Raw genomic sequence first — 22,145 nt, 5'->3', positions numbered from 1 at the left:
CACATTCAAAAAGTCATAATTATGTCAAGTATCTTTTCTGACCACAATGGAATAAAACAGAAATAAACAACAAGAGGAATCTTGGAAACTACAAAAACACATGGAAATTAAATAATATGCTCCTGAGCAATCGATGGGTCAGTAAATATATTAAGATGGAAATTTAAAAATGTCTTAAATAAAAGTGGAAACACAATATACCAAAACCTATGGGATACAGCAAAAGCAGTCCTAAGAGGGAATTTTATAGCAGTAAATGCCTACCTCAAAAAAGTAGAAAGACTTCAAATAAACAACTTAATAATGTATCTGAAGGAACCGGGAAAGTAAGAACAAACCAAATTTAGTAGAAGGAAATAACTAATAAATGTCAGAGCAGAAACAAATGAAATTGAGCCTACAGAAACAATAGGAAAGTGCAATAAAATAAAAAATTGGTTTTTTTGAAAAGATAAACAGTGGACATTTAGCTAAGAAAAAAAGAGAAAATACAAAATAAAATCAGAGATGAAAAAAGAGACATAACAACTGATGCCACAGAAATACAAATAACTATTACAGAATTACAGAATATTACAGGCAATTATATGTTAACCAATTGGAAAACTTAGAAGAAATAGATAAATTACTAGACACATGCAACCTATCAAGATTAATCCATGAAGAAAGACAACCTGAACAAACCGATAATGAGTAACAAGATTGAAGCTGTAACAAAAGTCTTGTATTAAAGAAAACCCAGGACCTAATGGATTCAGTGCTGAGTTCTACCAAACATTTTAAAAAGAATTAATTCCGATTCTATCCAAATTCTTAAAAAATTGAAGAGAAGAGCATATTTCCAAACTCATTCTGTGAGTCCAGTTGTACCTTGATATAAATCAGACAAGGACACAACAAAAAAGAGAAAACTACAGGCCAATGTTTCTAATGAAAACAAACACAAAAATCCTCACAAAAATATTAGCAAACCAAATTCAACAACACATTTAAAAGATCATTCACCAGATCAGGTGGGATGCATCCTAGGGATGCAAGGATGGCTCAACATGTGCAAATCAATAAATGTGATACATGAAAAGAACCAAGAACAAAAACCATATGATCATTGAAAAAGTATTCAATAAAATTTACATCCCTTTATGATAAAAACCCTTAACAGACTAGATATAGAAGGGACATACCTCAGAATAATAAAGGCCATATATGATGAGCTAACATCATACTGAATGTGGAAAAATTGAAAGCCTTTCCTCTATCATCTGGAACAGGACAAGTTTGACCACTTTCACCACTTTTATTCAACATAATACTGGAAGTCCTAGCCACAGCAAATAGTCAAGAGAAGGAAATAAAGGGCATTCAATTTGAAAAGGAAGAAGTTAAATTATGCTTTTTCACAGATGACATGGTCTTATATTCAAAATATCCTAAAGACTCTACCTAAACTGTTAGAACTGATAAAAAAAATTCCATAAAGTTGCAGGATACAAAATCAAGTTACAAAAATCAATAGCATTTGTGCATGCAAACAGTGAACAATATAAAAAAGAAATAAAAAAGCAATCCTATTTACGATAGTTACAAAAATATAAGATACCTAGGAATAAATTTAACCAAGGAAGTGAAGGATCGCTATAAGAAAAACTATAAAACATTGATGAAATTGTGTATAAAACAATGAAATTGAAGAGGACACACACACAAAACATGGATATTCAATGCTCCTTCATTGAAAGAAATAATACTGTTAAAATATCAATACTACCCAAAGCTATCTACAGATTAAATGCAATTTCTATCAAGATACTTCTAGCATTCTTCACAGAAATAGAAAAACATGCTAAAATTTACATGGAACCACAGAACCACAAAAGACTCCCCTCAAAAGCCAAGGCAATACTGAGCAAAAAGAACAAAGCTGGAAGCATCACACTACCTGACTTCAAAACATACTATAAAGTTATAGTAACCAGAAGAGCATGGTACTGGCATTAAAAACAAAAAACATAGACCAATAGAAAAGAATAGAGAACCCAGAAATAAATCCATACATTTACAGTCAACTCATATTTTGACAAAGGTGCCAAGAATATACATTGCGGGAAAGAACAGTCTCTTCAATAAATGATGCTGGGAAAACTGGATAACCATATGCAGAAAAATGAAACTAAACTCCTATCTCTCACAGTATAGAAAAATAAAATCAAAATGGATTGGAGCCCAATATAAGACCTAACACTATGAAACTATTGGAAGAAAACTTGGGGAAACACTTCAGGACATTGGTCTGGGCAGAGATTTTTTCTTTAGTAAGTCCTTGAAAGTACAGAAAACCAAAGAAAAAAATAGACAAATGGGATTATGTAAAGCTAAAAATCTTCTGCACAGCAAAGGAAACAATCGACAAAGTAAGAAGGCAGCCTACAGAATGGGAAAAAAATATTTGCAACTATCCATCTGACAAGGGACTAATCAGAATATATGAGGAACTCAAAGAACTCAATAGCAAAAAGCAAATAATCTGATTTAAAAATGGGAAAAAGATCTGAATAGACATACAAATGGCCAACAGGCATATCAAAATACTCAATATCACTAATCAGAGAAATGCAAATCAAAACCACAGTGAGATACCATCTCACCCCCATTAGAATGGCTATAACTTAAAAGGCAGTAGTGATGCTGGGAAGGAGGTAGAGAAAGGGGAACCCTGGCACACTGTTGGTGGGAATGTAAACTAGTATAACTGCTATGGAAAACAGTATGGAAGCTCCTCAAAAAACTGAAAGTATAACTACCATGTGATCCAGCAATCTCACTACTGGATATATATCCTAAAGAAAGGAAATCAATTTCTTGAGAGATAACCTGCACTCAAATATTTATTCAGCACTATCCACAGTAGCCAACATACGGAATCAATCTAAGTGCTCATCAATGGATAAATGGATAAAGAAAATGTGGTATAATGAAAAAAATGAAATTCTGTCATTTGCAGCAACATGGATGGAACAGACATTTTTATGTTAAGTGAAGTAAGCCAGGCATGGAAAGACAACTATTTCCTGTTCTCACTCATTTGTGGGAGCTAATAAAGTGGATCTCATGAGGACAGTGAATAGATTGAGTGTGAGCAGAGGCTGGGAGAGGTAAGGGTGTGGCAAGATGAAGAGAGGTTGATTAATGGGCTCAAAAACACAGTGGGAGGAAGTTACCCTGATTTAATCATAATACATTATGTGAATGCATCAAAATGTCACATGTACCCTGAAAATATTTACATCTATTATGTCTCAATAAAAAATTATGGGGTGCAGCTCTATTGCTGAGTTAGGAATTTAATTCACATGCTAAATTGTGTGAACTAATTCTGATGAATGATAATAACACTGAAAAATGTAAAAACCTGCACTAATGTTATCCTACTATAGTATCTATTTGTATTTAAAGTATTAAAAAACTCTTTCTAATTTTTTTCTATGGTTGGAATATGAAGAAATGTCTTACAAGGGTTTAAGATTATTCTAGGTAAGCTAGCTTATCTATATCAGATGATCCTGTAGTTACAGAGAATATAGGAATTGGATAATGATGTTTTGTAAACTTTTCTGTTCAATATCTACTGAGTTGTTGGATATTTGTCTTTTTATTAAAATTAAATGTCTGATTATGAATTTGGTTTCACAGAGAGACACTTGGCTAATAATTTAGTCACTCTTTTCTCCTTTCATGAAAACTTGCTTGTAAATATAATCATGCTTTCTTCAAAGTATGCTAATTTTGTAATTTTCTTTCAAAGTTTCCTATAAATCTTTCTGGTGTCAGTAGTTTTGTGTTGGTGTCTTAGTGCTTGTGCTTTTTTTTTTTTTTTTTGTCAAACTGATATTTATTTATTTAGTCTATTTTTTAAACATTACACTGGCATAATTTTCTCAAGTATGGCTTTAAAAGCACTTCAGATAATATTTGTAGGACCCCATGTGAACAACTGTGCAAAAAGTCAGTGAATAAGATTTGCTTAAGAGTCTGTATCTGCAGTAAAACAATAAAATTAAGTTTAGTCTTTAGTTGAATCTCGAATCTGTCGCTCTTATCTATCATTTGTATTTTGGAGAAGAAAAACTTTCAAGAAACCAAGGCTGTGGTCAGAGTAGAAACCATCTTAGCCATTAAGGTCAACTAAAAAAACAAAAAACAATAAGAGGGGTGGTTATGATCCAGTCTGAAGCTGTATATTGAGGTCTATAAAAATGAAGGTCTTATGTATGGTTTTTCACTTACCCTCTGGCTATTTATATTTATAATATGATAGAGTATAATTTAATAAAATCCTTTTTGTCGAGAGAGGATTTGAGGCCATTCTCTGTGAGAATGCAGTCTGGGCAGTTAATTCTCTGAGGAACCGTGACACATGTAGCTGTCCACTCATAACCCACTATCTCCTTTCCTCAAATTATCGGTGTTGGGGGAAAAGCTGAGTGTTGGGAGAAGCTGAGGCAGGGGCTTGCATGTCTGACATAATGTAAAAGAGTCTTGGAACATGTCCGGGGTCCAGAGTCTAAAACCCCTTGTGGCCTTTGGAACACCAAGCTCTGTGCAAAAGGGTGGAAGGCTACCCTGACACACCATAATCTAAGCCTAGGGCATAAAACCTGTCAGGGCTTGGATAGCATCCAGGGCTCAGGGCATAAAACCCCTCGTGGCCTCTGGAATGTGTCTAGACTTGCAGGCTCCTTGCTCTCCCAGGATCGATTGTATCTTGAGTTAAAAGAACCTGCTCTCCATTATCTCAAGTAGCAGAGCATATGCTAAACCATCACAGCTGTAAATCATGTGCTTAATGCAACGCTCCCTTTCAACCCCACATTCTCACCACCTGTTTCTTTGTTTGATCACCAATAAATAGTCTGGGCTTCCAGAGCTCAGGGCCTTTGCAGCCTCCGTACTCGTGTTGGCCCCCTGGGCTCACTTTCTCTCTCAAACTGTCTTTTCTCATTCCTTTGACTCCACTGGACTTCATTGCCCCCACGACCCGGTATTGGGTCTGATTACCCCAACAATCAGTAGAGGTTTTCCATTTTTGCTTTAGCCATCATACACAATACAAATCTGTATGATTTTTTTGAACACATAAGGAAATTGGAAAAAACTAAGGATTGTACTGCTTGTTTATCTGATTGTTTTAGACAAAGTTATAAGGGTCACTAATGTCTAGGCCACGCTTCAAATTTTTAAGAAACAAGTAGGCTTGTGGACCTTGAGGCGGTAAGTCGATGCTGGCATTTTATTTGTTAATTGATTTATTCAGCAAACATTTATTATTTAGTATTTGCTAAACACTATTCCAGATGCAGGGGACTCAACGAAAATTGACAGACAATATTTCTGTACTCATAGAGCTCATTGAAAATGCTGGCTGGGCGTGGTAGCTCACACCCGTAATCCCAGCACTGTGAGAGGCAGAGGCGGGTGGATCACTTGAGGTCAGGAGTTCGAGACCAGCCTGGCCAACATGGTGAAACTCCATCTTTACTAAAATACAAAATTAGCCAGGCGTGGTGGTGGGTGCCTGTAATCCCAGCTACTTGGGAGGCTGAGGCAGGAGAATCGCTTGAACCCAGGAGAAGGAGGTTGCAGTGAGCTGAGATTGCGCCACTGCACTCCAGCCTGGGCAACAAGAGCGAAACTCTGTCTCAAGAAAAAAAGAAAGAAAGAAAGAAAATGTTTTCTGCCCATCTTGGCTAGTCTCAAGTTGTGATTGGTGCTGCAAAGAGATCACATAGGAGGATGTGCTGTAGCAGAGGTGGAGGTTGGGGGCCATAACTTGGATTTAGTCTGAGGTTTTCAGCTGAGAACTGAAGGGTGTTTAAATTGCCTCTGTGCTCTCCAGCCTTTGAACACCTTGCTTCCCTGCCTACTCATCTCTTCTTCCTGCTTTTTCCACTCATCTTTCAAGACACAAGTCACTTTTTTTCTTCTGGAAGACTTCAGGGGTTGCCTCTCCTCTGTCTCCTGGAGCAGTCATGTTTTTGTTTTAATCACAGTATTTGTCATATAGAATTGTAATTGTGCATCACTGTGTCTCCTGGCAGACTATGAGGCATCAAGTGTACCCTGGGGTGATTTTCATGCAGGGTACTTTTATGCATTAAATATAGGTTTGAACTGCATAGGTCAACTTACATGTTTGTTTTTTTTTTCCAATAAATAGGTTTGAACTGCATGAGTCAACTTACATGTGGTTTTTTTTTCAATAAATACATTAGACAATTTTTTGGAGATTTGTAACAATTTGACAAACTTGCAGATGAAATGTGTAGCTTAGAAATATCGAAAAAATTAAGAAAAATTTGTCATTAATACATAAAATATATGTAGTTACTAGTCTATTTTATCATTTGCTACCATAAAGTATCCACCAATCTATTATAAAGAGTTAAAATGTATCAAAACCTATGCACACAAACACTTACAGACCATACTTGGAGCCATTTGGTTTGTAAACAAAGGTAAAGATACAATATTAAAGCATCTGGCAAGTGGAAGCTTGTCTGCTGCCTTTTGGTTGGTAGAAACTGCTTCTACCAATCAATGTGTTCAAATTGCATGTAAATTGCACATCACCAATGTGCAATTTACTGTAGAGACAAACTGCTCACATGAAGATAATTAGCTGCACAAAATTACTTGTGGTAATGCTGTACTACTATAATAATTCTGTGGCCACCTCCTGCTGCTATTGTAGTGTGCCCAAGTGCTGTGAATATCCACTTAAAATGCTGTGTAATGTTAATTATCTTCATGTGAGCAGTTTGTTGCTACAGTAAATTGCCCACTGCAGTAAAAAGTGGTCTCTTGTGTATTTTTCACTGTGTTTTGTGCAATATCATAAATCTTGAATAATACCATGGGTGCCACACAAAGTGCCACTGGTGATGCTGGAAGTGCTCCCAAGAAGTAGAGAAAAGTCATGACATTACAAGAAAAAGTTGAATTGCTTGATATGTACCACAGAGTGAGGTCTGCAGCTGAGGTTGCCTGACAAATCCAGGATAAGGACCATTGTGAAAAAAGAAAAGGAAATTTCTGAATCCCCCGCTACAGCTACACCAGCAGGTGTGAAAACCTTGCATTTTTCCAGAAACACCTTTTAAAAATCTCCTATTGAAAATGCAGCTTTCATGTGGGTGTGGGACTGCTAAAAGAAAGGCACGTCTATAGACTCTGATATGATTTAAGAAAAAGTGAAGTCATTATATGACAATTCAAAACAAAAGAAAGATGAAGGATCTACAGCTGTAGAATTTAATGCCCTGAAAGGATGGTTTGAAAATTTTAGAAAGACATTTGGCTTAAAAAACTGTCAAGATAACAAGAGAAGCAGTTTCTTCCAACCAAGAGGCAGCAGACAAGTTCCCAGATGCCATTAAAACAATCACTGGGAAGGAAGGATATCTGCTTGAACAGGTTTTTAATGTAGATGGAAGTGTCCTATTCTGGAAAACAATGCTACAGTCATTTATCAGTAAAGAAGTGAGCACCAAGATTTTAAGGCAGGAAGGAATAGGCTAACTTTACTGTTTTGTGCAAATGCAGTCAGGTTTATGATCAGGACTGCCCTTATTTATAAAGCTGCTAACTTCTGAGCCTTGAAGGGAAGAGATAAACACCAGCTGCCAGTCTTTCCATTGTATAACATGAAGGCCCAGACAATGAGAACATTTTTTTGTGGATTGGTTCTATTGGTGCTTTGTTCCTGAAGTCAGGAAGTACCTTGCCAGTAAGCAACTGCCTTTTAAAGTTTTTTTTTTTGATATTGGGCAATGCTCCTGGCCACCCAGAACCCCACGAATTCAACACAGAAGGCACTGAAGTAATCTACTTGCCCCCATATACAACATCTCTAATTCAGCCTCTAGATCAAGGGGTCATAAGGACATTTTAGGCTCATTACATGTGGTATTCTACAAAAAGGATTGTCAACAATATGGAAGAGAACACCAATGGAGGGAACGTTGTCAAAGTTTAGATTACACTATTGAAGATGCTATCATTGTTATAGAAAAAAACATGAAAGTCGTCAAGCCTGAAACAATAAATTCCTGCTGGAGAAAAGTGTGTTCACATGTTGTACATAACTTCACAGAATTTACAACAGAACTAATCAAAGAAATCACAAAATAGATTGTGTCTATAGCAAAAAGATGGTGGGGGCAGGGGCGGGTTGAAGATATCAAGATATGGATCTTGGAGAAATTCAAGAGCTAGTAGACACCGCACCACAGGAATTAGCAGAAGATGACCTGATGGAGATGAGTGTTTCTGAACCAGCGCCAGACGATGAGGAAGAAGACAGAAGAAGCAATGCCAGAAAACAAATTGACATTAGACAATTGGCAGAAGGGTTCCAATTATTCAAGAGTGGTTTTCACTTCTTTTATGACATGAACTTTTCTATGATACGAGGACTGAAACTAGAGCAAATGGTGGCAGAAGGGCTAGTACTGTACAGAAATATTTTTAGAGAAATGAAAAAAGTCAGACAGAAATTACTATGTATTTCCTTAAAGTTACACCAAGTGCCTGCCTCTCCTGCCTCCCCTTCCACTTCCTCCACCTCTTTTGCTTCTGCCATCCCTGAGATAGCAAGACCAACTCCTCCACTTCCTCCTTATCCTTAGTTTGCTGAACAGGAAGATGGCAAGGATGAAGACATTTATGATGATCCACTTCCACTTAATGAATAGTAAATATATTTTCTCTTCCTTATGATTTTCTTAGTTACATTGTCTTTTCTACAGCTTATTTCATTATAAAAATACAGTCTATCTATCCATCTATCTATCTCACAAAATATGTTAATTGATTAATCATGTTATCAATAAGGCTTCCTGTCAACTGTAGGCTATTAGTTTAATTTGGGGGGAGTCTAATGTTTTACGCAGGTTTTTAGCTTCATTGGTTGGGGGGGGGGTCAGTGCACCTAACGTTATCCAGCATTGTTCAACTGTAAATCATTCATTGTCAACTGTAAATCATTCATTGTCAACTGTAAATCAGTGCTATATGGCAGAGGCATTGCTGTATACTTAGCATATAGTATGTGATAAATATATGTTGACTTAATAATAATGAATGTTTCCTATGACATGATTATGACACATTTTTCTGTGAGCTGATTTCTAGTTATTCTAGCCCTACCAATAAATTACCTCTGGCCTAGATCATATCAGCTTCTGTTGAGTTTGTCAAATCGTTCAGCCATTCTTATGAGAAAACTGCTGACCCTTTTATCACACACTGTAATTTCAGCCACTGCAACTAGACTCAAAAATATAAAGAAAAGGAAATCATTCTTTTAATAAATTCCTCTTTCCAAGCAAAGCAATCTGAATTACGGCAGTAAAATCTGCTATCCTACTGGACCTGTGACACATTTACAACAGTATAAAGAAAATGAGAGTTTACAACATCATTTCATGTACAGTTGCTCCTCAGAGCCTTCAAGCAATACTGTGAGGCAGGCATTATGATGTTGTAAACTCTAATGTGCTGAATAAAAATAACCAACTCTGCCCCCCCCAAAAAAAAAAAAAAGAAAGAAAATGAGAACTCTGTAGGTCAGATCTTTACTAGGGGTCACTCATAGTAAACAGTGCTCAAGGCACCAGGAAGTATTCCTTCAACCAGAGTGTAGTTGTAGTGGCAACACTGGCACTGTTAGTTTTTTTTTTTTTTTTAATTGAACAGTGTTTTCCTCCTTTTTGACTCTCATTACTCTTCCTAGAGTAGCATGTGCCTTTGGTGTGAGTGAGGGACAAAACCTCTCTGGCACTTCCCACCTGCTGTGGGATGCATTGCACATCCAAGTTCCCTGGGTAGAAGACACAGTTGACAGGAATGCCTTAGTTTTATTAAACTTCTGTAGTGTCCAGAATGTGGTTGGTTCTTTGGTCTCTCACCTTCCGTGTTAAATCTTTAAATCCTGGCCGGGTGCGGTGGCTCACGCCTGTAATCTCAGCACTTTGGGAGGCCGAGGCGGGCGGATCACGAGGTCAGGGGATCGAGACCATCCTAGCTAACACGGTGAAACCCCGTCTCTACTAAAAATACAAAAAATCAGCCAGGCATGGTGAAGGGCGCCTGTATTCCCAGCTATTCGGGAGGCTGAGGCAGGGGAATGGCGTGAACCCCGGGGGCGGAGCTTGCAGTGAGCCAAGATTGCGCCGCTGCACTCCAGCCTGGGAGACAGAGCAAGACTCTGCCTCGAAAAAAAAAAAAAATCTTTAAATCCTAACACATGATTTTAGAAACATGAGGATTTTAGAAACATGAGGAACTACTTTTAAAAAGGATTCTATGCATTAAATATTAGGATGAAGTTTTACTGAGCATTCACAGACACACTGATGACAAATTAGAACATTCCACTCATCCCAGAGAAAGAATCCCATGTTGTATAGTTTGGTGCAAATGTAACATGAAATACACCTAGAGAGCATTCTGAAGTCAGGGCTCCTATCACAGTGAGGTCTAACCCTGTGTTCATGAATCCTGCAAACTGTACCTTATGCTGAGCAGTCTGTGTCTGCAGCCCGTTGATCACAGCACTCTGCTGTGCCTAATCATGAAAGCCCCTTTCACAGGAAGAGTCTCTTCCCTCCTACGCAGGGTCTGATCTGAAGGTAGCATCCCCATTTGGGCAGAGCCAGAAGACCGTCAAAACCATGAACACCCCTGAAGAGACCTGTTGGTTGACCTCAGCCATGTTTCATTCATTTTAATAGATGTTATCATTTAACCACTTTCATTTCAAGTGTTTGATCTAAGTGTTATCTTTATTGATATGACATTCTTTTGTCGAGAGGACATTTAGAGACTAAATGTTATCATTTATCCACTTCCTTTTCACGAGTTTTAACTCTTATCTTTAACTGTTAGATAGTGACACTATTTTGTCACGAGCATAGGACTTCCTGTGGGATGTTAGGTGAGTGACTTAACTACCTGGGCCTTGGTCTCCCTTTCTGCAAAGTGCAAACAATCGGCCTATTCAATCTCCTTGGTCTATTCCAGTGCTAAAAGTTTTATGAGTAAAAACTAAGTAGATAAATTAGGCATTTTCACATTTTCTTTCCTTTCTTTTCTTTTATTAGTCCTATAGAAATTTGTGGGAGAATAGAGTAGATATTAACTTTCTCCTGTTTGACGCCCAGGTGATTCCTCTGCTCAGATACGGTTTGAGAATTCACTTGCACAAAGCAGACTGGTAGTTTCCCCTGGCCAGCCAGCCTACAAGCCAGCTGCTCAAGATACTAGCCTGCTGCTTCTCCTAATTTAGAAAGTAATATTAATGTCCTAGGTGCCTTCTCCTTGTAGTCTACACTGAACATTGTTCTGTGCTTTGTACATGACAGGCAGAGTGATTTTTTAAAAGGTAAATTTTTTTCTTATCATTCTCACGTCTTTCATGTTTCCCACATTTCTCTTGCTTAATTGCTCCAGCCATGCTTGCTTGCTTTCTTTCAGTTTCTGGAAAGAACTGAGCTTTCTCTTGCCTCGGAGGAGCATAATTTCCTCTGCCTGAGTTACTCTCTTGTGTCTCCTCCCCAACTTCCTCTCTCCTTTCCTCAGTTTCTCATATAGCCTGTGCCTTCCCATTTCTGTTATCTCAACTTAAATGTTGATATGGTTTGGCTCTGTGTCCCCATCCAAATCTCATCTTGAATTGTGATCCCCAAATGTGGAGGGAGGGACCTGATGGGAGGCGACTGGATCATTGGGGAAATTTCTCCTGTGCTGTTCTCATGACAGTCAATGAATTCTCACGAAATCTGATGGTTTAAAAGTGTGGCACTTCCCCCTCTGCTCACTCTCCTGCTGCCATGTAAGATGTGCCTTGGTTTCCCTTCACCTTCTGCCGTGATTGTAAGTTTCCTGAGGCCTCCCTAGTGATGCAGAACTGTGAGTCAATTAAACTTCTTTTCTTTATAAATTACCCAGTCTCGGGTAGTTATTTATAGCAGTGTGAAAATGGGCTAATACAAATATCATTTTTCAAAAGACCCCTCCTTGACCACCCAATTGAAGGTAGGTGGTTCCTATAAATCCCTGTCATAGAGCTTTGAGAGTTGCTAACACAGCTTTAATTGTAATTTGTAAATTTTTATTTTTGTTTTATTTGTCATCTGCTTTCCCATGAAACTTTAAGCTCTGTGAGGAAAAAGATCATGCATTATTTATTTTGCCAGTGCATATCTAGTGCTCAGCACATAATACCTGCTCTATAAATATTTGTTGAATGAATGAAAGAGTATCATTAATGCCTCTTCAACAATATTATCTGTAATTACTGTTGATTTCTTAGATTTCCTGTGCATCATCAGCTAGAGAGATGAAATCCATTACCAGGATGAAAAGAATATTTTATAGGGTAAGAATTCTAAATCCTTATATTAAAAAACTTTGTTTTTTAAAATATGAAAAATTTATTCTCTTATATCTGTACTTTATCTGCAGATTGGAAACAAAGGAATCTACAAAGCCATCAGTGAACTGGATATTCTTCTTTCCTGGATTAAAAAATTATTGGAAAGCAGTCAGTAAACCAAAGCCAAGTACATTGATTTTACAGTTATTTTGAAATACAGTAAGAACTGCTAGAAATATGTTTATAACAGTCTATTTCTTTTAAAAACTTTTTAACATAATACTGACAGCATGTTAGGTGATTCAGAATAGACAAGAAGGATTTAGTATAATAAAGTTTTGGATATAAGTTGTCACTAATTTGCACATTTTCTGTGTTTTCAAATAATGTTTCCATTCTGAACATGTTTTGTCATTCACAAATACATTGTGTCAACTTAATTTAAAGTATGTAACCTGAATTAACTCATGTAATATTTGTGTGTGGAGGGGGATGTGGGGGGTGGAGGGGGAATGACAGATTTCTGGAATGCAATATAATGTTACTGAGACTTAAATAGATGTTATGTATATGATTGTCTATTTAAGTGTTTGAAAATTGTTAATTGTGCCCAGTGTGAACTTAGTACTTAACACATTTTGATTTTAATTAAATAAATTATGTTTCTTTCTCCTGGGTGTCCTTTTCATGACAGCATGCTAGAATTTCATGGAGTGCAAGGGGTAACTACAAGATAACAGCAAATAAGATGCACAAAGTAACTAACGCTTGGAATGATTTACCAGGAATGCCTTTGACAGGAAACTCAAGCCACTAACACCACAAGCAACCAAGATCAAATGATGCTGAATCTTGATAACACACCTTCAGGGTGCCGTACAACTAGGAAAGTTCATAGAAGCCAAATAAAAGTCTAAATGCAGTTCAAATTCCACCGCAGTCAACTTTTCATAATGTCTAAAAACCCCATCTACATACTTAGCCCTTCAGTTAAATGAGTAATATGGCCTAATCATTGTTTTGCATTAAAGGGACTCTGCTCAGTGCTATTGGCATACAGCATGGAAAACAGGAATAGTTTCTGATGGCACATCCTGGGCCACCAGCCAATTCATTCCCACAAGGCTTTCATTGTGACCCTGCTGCACGCTGACAATTCTGGGACTTGGCACCTTTTGTATTAATAGGTGGGACTTCACCAAGGTCTTCATGGATGTGTCTCTGGAAGCTTTTCTCTTCATTGCTTTCCCACCACCTAGTTCTTTGTTTCAGTCATGGGGTCATTAGGCTGTTCCCTAGGAACTACCCTCTCTTGATTGATTTCATATTCCAAAGTGATCCCTTTCTGCCTTTCCCCATCAACACACTGTGGTACCATGTCTGATCTCTTCTGAGGATGTCATTCCTAGACAAGTATACAGGACAGGAAAGGTGTGGTGAGCTGCAGGGCATTGGTGAGGGGAGACTGGAGGACTCTCTTCATCTTCCTTTTTACCCAGAGCTTTCTGGGCAGGCTCCTGGGCCATCAGCAGCAGGGCAGTCTTCTTTCCTGAGAAACATTAGGAAGAGCTGGAATCTGGGGGATCAGGAACCTGCTCCCTGGCTTTGCCAAGGACTGGGGGACATGAGGAAAAGGCACAGCCTTTTCCTGATCCACTTTTAGGGCTCTCAGCATTTTCCAGGATTCGGCACCACTGGCAGCTCAGTTGAAGTGTGCCGGACTTCCACGAAGGCCAAAGTAGCCCCCAGTCTTGGTCACAAACCATTCTTAAGCTGTCCCATTACTTGGTGTCTCCAGACATGAGAAGGGCTGAGAAACATTCATTTGCCCAGTCAGCAAAGAAATATTTATTATGGGGGCTTTAGATTCTTAGGAGTAAAATTTCATTTGCCTCCCCAGTGTTGCTGGGTGATTGAATTTAATATTTGTTTGTTTGATTGTTTCCCAAGTTCTTTGGTTTTCCAGAACAGTCAAGAGGTTGCTAAACTCAGTCAGGAGCAATAGAGGAATTTAAAAGCCACCATTGTGTGAAAAATCAATATCCAAGTGCTGGTGCCTATTCACAAACTTCTCAAATGCCAGGGGCAAAAGCACAGTTTTTGTGTGCTTGAGTAAGGACTGGTATATTGAAAGGGCAGCAAGAGAGAAGCTGTATTCTTGTGCACAGTGGGGACACTGTGTCTTGGTGGTGCTGCTGTGGGCTCAGGGGTGAAACCCTCTGATTTACAGGCCCCACTCTGGATTTTATCAGAACCAGGGATGATGACATGTTGGGAAATGGCTGCACATCCCTGAACCCACATGATCTGCTGTATAAACCTTAAACCCATTTAGCATTTGTAGGAGGTGATCCCTTTTGGTAGATCCCTCTTGGATGAAACAAAGAGCCTAAGTATCCCATTAAGATGTTTTGTCTGGCCGTCTCTTGCTGCTTCTCTCTGCCATGTGAGGACACAGAGAAAAGACAGAAACATAAAAAAAATTTTTAAAAGATACTTTTGTCTGTCAACCATTATATCAGGCCTGGCTCAGGGTAGAGCAGAAGGAGCTTGAGTACCAGTGAGTAGCATGGAGTGTTGCAAAGAACCCTCAGCAGGGTTGAGAGACCAGGCCAGCCCCCATTTCCTTCAGGTCTCTGTGGCATCATCAGTGGGTCACCTGCACAAAACAGTGACACCCCAGCCCCCCACCAACCCCTGCTCGCTTTTCTCTAAACCACTCCTCTCCTGCTGGCATGCTTTGTTTGTTTATTGACCGTCTCTACTACATCAGAATATTGGCTCTGGAGGGCTGGGCTTTTGTCTGTTTTATTCTCTCTAGGGCCCCCAGCACCCAGAGCAGGCCCCGAACCCTGAGGAATGGAATATATCAGTGCTTCCTGACTTTAATTCTCCAAGTGCACTTATACTCTTATTTGTGTAACAATGAATTTAAATTAACATATTATTTTATTTGGCCCAACTAAAGCATAAATAAATATGTGACTTTAAAAATAGATAACTTACACAAATACATTCCTAACCAAAACACGTTTATATGTGTACATATAGAATCATTTTGCAAACCCTGGGCAGAACGTGTCTCACACATTGGGAAACACTGCATTATAATGAATTTCCACTGCCTCATTCTGCCTCAAACTTAGAAATATATGAAATTAGAACCAGATCATTTTAACCTGCCCACAGATACCAGTTTAGAAAAAGTCAAGCCACGTTGTTCAGGTTTCAAAATGGTTTCAGAGCTCCCGTCATTTTTTCCGGAGATGGAGGGACGAAAGCACACTCACCCAGTCAGTCACTCCATGGTTCTGATGACTGTGGCTTTTGACAGAGGGTGCTAGGATAGTGGCACGACCCTCGTCCTTCTCCCTCAGCCCTGGTCAAGAGGTCATGGTGGATACAGCTCGAAGGGAGGGAAGCTACAGGAGTTCGTGAGGCTTGTGGATTGTTCAGATGCGCACAAAGGGGTAGGAACAAAAAGTGAAAGCTCAGTCAGGCTGAGCTGGAGTAGCAGCAGAAAATCTCAAAAATAGGCCGGGTGTATTGGCTCATGCCTGTAATCCCAGCACTTTGGGAGGCCGAGGTGGGCCGATCACCTGAGGGCAGGAGTTTGAGACCAGCCTGGCCAACGTAGTGAAACCCTGTCTCTACTAAAAATACAAAACTTAACCAAGCTTGGTGGCGCACGTCTGCAATCCCAGCTACTTGGGACTGAGGCAGGAGAATCGCTTGAACCCAGGAGGTGGAGGTTGCAGTGAGCCAAGATCGTGCCATGGCACTCAAACCTGGGCGACAGCGAGACTCTGTCTCAAAACAACAACAACAACAACAACAACAACAACAAACTCAAAAGCAGATGCGGAACTGTGCTGTGAATTACTGTTCATCATGAGAATTCATAAGAATGGATGTCCTTCACTACGGCTGTGAGTTATGAACTAAAATGAAAACCAGTCGATTCTATAAATATTTATTGAATGTTCTGCTAGTCATGCAGTCATGGCTGAGGTGTAATGATAAATAAAACTCATAGTTTCTCCCTAGCAATTTAGAAACTAGGAAGGAAGATACATATCAAAGACAATTAGTGCAATGCAAGCGATCATGGAGACATTTGCAAAGTGCAGCAAGGTGGAGGTCTGCACTTTGCCGAGGAGGTGAGCCTTGAGAAAACATCCTTTAAGACTCAGCTCAGGTGTCACCTCTTCCAGCAACCCTTCCTTGATCCCTCCACTTCTAGGCTGGCTTAGATGCACCTTGCAAAGCACATCTTCAGAATAGCATTTACAACCTTGTGTTGTAATTTTGTTTGCTGCTTGAGGGGGGATCAGAGCTAAAGAAATAGTTTAGGATGACTCTAGGTTTCAACATTTCCTACTAATTTGAAGTAAATAAAGATGCAAAAATGCATTGAAATGAGAGTCTAGCATCTCATTTGGCCAAATGCAGAAATGCCTTGAAATGTGGACTTTATAGAAGCCTGGCATGTCATAATTTAAAAAGACCAATAAGGCTACATTGTCCAACTTTGCATCTTATACCAGAATCTCCTTCCTAACACTGTCCCCATCTAACTTATGCTTGACCACTTACAATTAAGAAAGACTAGTGACCTCTTGAAGAGCCCTCGCTAACTCCAAATAATCCTGCCTATTAGAAAATTATTCATATTAATCTGAAATCTGTCCTCCTGAAATTTATATATATTTTCCTAGTTACAAACCTATAGTTTCCTATATTACAAAAAGTAATATTTGTTGTAAAACTGAAATAACACCAAGGTATATAAACTAATCATAGCTCACTGCTTTTCCACTTCTACTTTCCCAAGTGAGCCAATGATGGCAGTTTGTGGGGATTTTTCCATAATTTTTCCAAGAACAATTTTTCCAAGAACAATATAAATATATGTTCATATAGAGTATCTTTCACTTTTTTAGAAACAAAAATGTTATCATATCATTTATTCTACCCTTCAACTAGCTCTTTCCATTTAACACATCAGGAACATCCTTCCAGGTATGTAAATGTGTGTATACACATGTCTGGGTGTGCATGCATGTATATGCATATGGGCAGATATAAAAATATATTTTTATATAAAAATAAAAATGTCATATAAGCTATTAATTATATATTTTGCAAATATAATGTATTTTATTTATTCAGTAGTCCCAGTTAATTTCAGTTTTTTTCATATAGCACAGGCTGTGTAAATGTGTGTCCTAATCTGTGCTCTTATTTTTACAGAAATGCTTTCTAGAAGCAGGATTGTGGGATCAGAACATATGCCAAATATTGCCAAAGTACTTTAATAACTATTTCATTGCTAATTTTTCCCCACATTCTTTCTTGCTAAAACTGGATATTATCAATAGTTGAATATTTTTGCCGGTCTGGTGGCTGCAAATTATATCATATTGTTTTACTTTGCATTCCCCTTAAAGCTTGTTAAATTGATCACTTTTATATGTAGATTCTATTTACATTTTTATTTTTTGAGACATGCCCCCAAATGTCCTATGGGCCATTTATTTAATAAGTTTGAAATCTTACCTGAATCTAATTTCAAATGGTACAATGAAAGTAAAATGTAATCAAGTTTAACATTTCAAATAATCAATAGAGAGAAACACGCCCTGGAAAGGCACATTGTGCAGTCCCTCCACCGCCTTAGTATCTCTCAGGAAGAGATTGCTGTGAGGATGGCTTCTCCTTGCATCCCCCAGCCTAGACTGGGGAGTGCTCCACACCAGCTCTTGCTGCTTTGGGTATCCAAGGGAGAGGGAGAAACCCACCATGAACGTAAGCATTTGCACCTGTTGTGGGAGGTAGACGTGGAGACTGAGAATCCTGTAGGGTTAAGGCAAGCCCCTCACTTGCCTATTCAGGACCTGCTCAAAGCTTCTCCAAACTCCCTCTGCTTCCCACTCCTGCAAAACAAGAGGGCAGATCATCCTACTGATTTGGGATGAGAAATACTTGTGCTACTTTCCCATTAATTAACTTCAATCCATTAACTCCCAGCAGCTTTTAAGGATGAGAGATGTTGCCCTGGTGTCTTCGGGAGCCCGCTCTTCCCCCTCCATTAAATACCTTGGTGTATCACTGGTTTTATGTTTTTAACTTCTTATGAAAAAATGCTTCATAAATAAAGGTACTTGGTATAAATAAATTCTTCATAAATAAAGATAGATAAAAGTATCTGAGAGATATGGCTATCCTCTTTAAAACTGCAAACCTTTTACCATGACATTTCACATCTCATTTTTCCCTCTCCAAAACATGTATCACATTCTAACATACTATATAAACTACTTACATGTTATTTCCATTTAGTATTGTCTGCCTTCTTCTACTAGAATTTAAATTTCATGAGGGGAGGGACTTTCATATGTTTTGTTCACTGTTGTATGTCTAGTATCTAAACAGTGCCTTACACAAGCATGTGCTCAATAAACTTCTCTTGAATGAGTAAATAAGTGGACTCTGTGTTCAAATGTAAGGGGAAAGAACAAGAGAACCCCATTGCCAAGGATGCTAAAAATTCCAACCGTGGCTGGTTCCTAATCTCACCCTCTATGACAGGATAGAGACTCTTGTAAGTGGTAGGTAAAATGGCTCCCAACCATGTAGTCACATATCCTTTAAACAGAACTATTTTCAAAGTGGTTGGTTCAAATGAGACTCTAATGTTTTCTATTTTCCATTTACCCATATCATTTATGATTTAGTCCTTTTAGATTAGGCTTAGAGTGGCTTAGATGAGAAGGTATATTTGGGGGTTAGACATGGACAACCACAAGTGTCATTAACTTTTGCATAATAAGATGACCTTTTGAGACTTTTTTTGGAACTGGTGAGAAAGCATTCTCTTCACAGAAATTAGGTCCCTTTGGTACTTTTTAGTCATTTTCAAAATTTGGTAATAATTTCCTGCAAGGTACAATGCATAGAGGATGGTCGAGTCCCAGCTTTTCATCCATATGTTGTGGTTGGGAGACTACTCTAGGGTCCTCTAGTCACAATGATTGGTGAAGATTCAGGAATGGGCCTATGACCCAACAAGGCCCAATCAGAGTGGATTCCAGGATTTATAAATGAGTTCTGGAAAAAGAGTCTTTCTCTTTTCTATGAACTATAAGCTTGGAAGAGTATTGGTTGGAATTGCTGCAGCCATCTTGCCACCATGAGGACACAGACTGGCTGAGAATCAAGCCAACATGTTAATCACTCAGTTCTGAAAATCCACACTCTCCTCTGGGATTCTTTCTGCCTCACTTAGATGCTGCTTCTTGATCTTGCAAGTGAGTTTCTTCTCTATCAGAACACTACAGATTGGAGGACTCAGGGCTAGTTGTGGCTTCTTGTAATCTTCATGTACTCTATTGCGCTTGATACAGCTAATTCAACCCCATGGCTTTAAATACTATCAGTGTGCTAATGTCTCCAGGGTTGACCTAGTCCCTGAATTCCATGCTCACACATTCAATTATGTACTCGGTATTTCCATGTAAGACATCTCAAAAACAATATGTCAAAACCAGAAAATTTGTTTCTCCTTCTAAAATTAGTTCATTCTCTAGTATTCCACAACCTGGTAATACAAAACATAAAGATATCATGGTTAAGCACACAGACTCTGAAGCCGATAAAGCTTCACATAGAGGCTGTAATTTAACAACAAAGTGAGGTTAATCTGTTCGTCCCTCCCTTCCCTTGTCTGTACAATAGGGATGAGAATAGTACCTATCTTGTAGGGTTGTTGTGAGGTTTAAATAAGGTAATATATGTAAAGAGGTTAGAGCCATGACTGCTATATAATAAAAACTTTATACGCATAAGTTGTTATTATTATATGATAAATTGTCACCTCCTCAATTGCTAGGGCCATTTTTGCAATTACAAGGATTTTTTACTTCTTCTTTTCCCTCATATCCCTAACCAAATTCATCAGCATATTCTTGCAGTTCTACCGCCCCAATATATCTCAAATCCTTCTGCTTCTCCTATCCCCATTAGTATACCCTGGCCCAGGTCACTGCCATGTCTCACCTGGACACTGGAAGAGTCCTCCTTCTAACTGGTCTCATTGTTTCCACTCATACCTTGCCCCTGAATCCAGCTTCATTGAGCTTCTAGAGAGAACTAAAGAAGTGTAAATGAAAGCATATCCCTTCCTGTTTGATGCCTTTTAATGGCTTCTCTTGCCCTGAGAATAAACCTTATTATCTGGCCAAGAAAGACCTACATTAATTGCCTAGCCTTTCTCTCTGACCTTGTCTCCTGGCCTGTGTTGCCTCTTAGCTGACCTTTCTGCTTCTGAAAAGTGCAAGTTCAGCTCTGTCTTGGGCATTTGTAGATGCTAGCTCCTCTCCCTGGAGTACCCTTCCCCAGTCAGTTCCTTTCATTTACGTGTCAGCTCAAGTGTCTCTTCCTTTGACATGACGTTCCCGACCCAGCTGAGGAAGGATCTCCATCCACTCCTAGTAATTCCAAATCACCTTGGTTATTTCCTTCATATTATCCTCATGCTTTGAAATTGTCTTGTTTCTTTGTTGATTTCCTTGTTTATTATCTTCCTTTCTTTGACTCTACTAAAATGTAAGCTTCATGAGAAGAGAGGTCTCGTGCATATTGTCTGTGGCTCTACCCATCTATTCATTTTTGCCACCTCTCATATTCTCACTCCCATCCCTAGTCAAATGAGATTCCTTCTCTGGATTCTTCTTGTTGCCATGATACCTGTTAATACTTGTAGAATGCCACTTGTCACACTGTTGAAACCTTGGACTCCCTTGTCTGATGCTCCCACCAAATCAAAGGCTCCTTGAGAGCAGGGATTGTACCTTGTTGATCTTTGTATTGCCAACATTTAAACGACAGCTTAGAACACAATAGGGGCTCAAAAGAGTCTAGTGGATGAATTAAGCATGATTTATTACATGCAGCAGAAGTTTTGTCAAGTTTGTCAGAATGAAAAGAGGCATTATCAGTTCTTTGAGGATAAAAGTAGTAATTCTCATATTAAAAGATGTTTTGAGGACGATTCTCGCTATTAATCTGTGGCAGAAGACTGCTTTGAGGAAGATGGCATACGTTTGCTTTTTCTCCATATCTCTGGAAAGATGTTAACTCTTATAGACAGCTATTTATTTCTTTTAACCACTTGTAATTTTCCACTCAACAACTTCTAAAAGTGGTAGTAGAAGTATGTTTTATTAGTTTCAGAATAGATTGTTTTAAAGAGTCTGGCTCCATTTTTGGAAAGGTTGAGTTTATAACTTATTTTTAGAAATTTCTGTTCTTAAAATATAAAATAGCTCTGTTTGTTGATGGTGCTTAATCTATTTTACTGCTATTCTGCTTTTCCCACAACTGTGCTTTCTAAATTCTGACACATTGCATGATCCTCAGAAATATATTGGCTGTGGCCATTTGGTTAAATGCATGGCCTAACATGTTGTTTTCACCAGACCAATCACCAGCTGGGTAATGATACAGATTATATTATCACAGAGCAAAATGGCCTATGGGGCACTTTGGGTGCACTGTTTTCTTAATCCTTAAAATAATCCCGTGAGGCAGCATGAGCATTTTTTCACTTGTTAGCCTGACATTCAGGGAGTCCTTATCTGGCCTTTTACTCTCATCAATCCTAACCTAAAATTCAGCATATAGTAGGTATTCAACAAGAGTTTGTCAAATA

At 38.6% G+C, this 22,145-nt stretch overlaps 1 protein-coding gene and 1 long non-coding RNA gene across 6 annotated transcripts in view; one reads left to right on the top strand and one right to left on the bottom strand.

Annotated features, from left to right (window-relative positions):
• IL26 (interleukin 26) overlaps positions 1-13,186 on the top strand; it is a 30,707-nt gene extending 17,521 nt beyond the window's left edge. Inside the window, exons 4-5 of the mRNA XM_024257327.2 lie at positions 12,371-12,436; positions 12,523-13,186. Of these exons, the coding sequence (XP_024113095.1) occupies positions 12,371-12,436; positions 12,523-12,609 (153 nt within the window). The 3' untranslated portion in view covers positions 12,610-13,186. The remainder of the gene's footprint in view (positions 1-12,370; positions 12,437-12,522) is intronic.
• LOC129049409 (uncharacterized) overlaps positions 1-21,157 on the bottom strand; it is a 47,843-nt gene extending 26,686 nt beyond the window's left edge. For 2 of the 5 annotated variants that reach the window (XR_008512461.1, XR_008512459.1), the window contains exons 1-3: positions 20,941-21,145; positions 20,492-20,574; positions 18,256-18,369 (exon numbers count right to left, since the gene is read on the bottom strand). This is a non-coding gene — a long non-coding RNA (uncharacterized LOC129049409). Of the gene's footprint in view, positions 1-9,965; positions 10,104-12,477; positions 12,576-15,723; positions 15,874-18,255; positions 18,370-20,491; positions 20,575-20,940 lie in introns of those variants that run through there. The other 3 variants (XR_008512458.1, XR_008512460.1, XR_008512457.1) reach the window with 3 other exon arrangements.
• Between the last annotated feature and the right edge of the window lie 988 nt (positions 21,158-22,145).

This window comes from Pongo abelii, chromosome 10, assembly GCF_028885655.2.
Source record: "Pongo abelii isolate AG06213 chromosome 10, NHGRI_mPonAbe1-v2.0_pri, whole genome shotgun sequence".
In the NCBI taxonomy this organism is placed as follows: domain Eukaryota; kingdom Metazoa; phylum Chordata; class Mammalia; order Primates; family Hominidae; genus Pongo; species Pongo abelii.
This window is presented reverse-complemented; position numbering and strand designations above follow the sequence as displayed.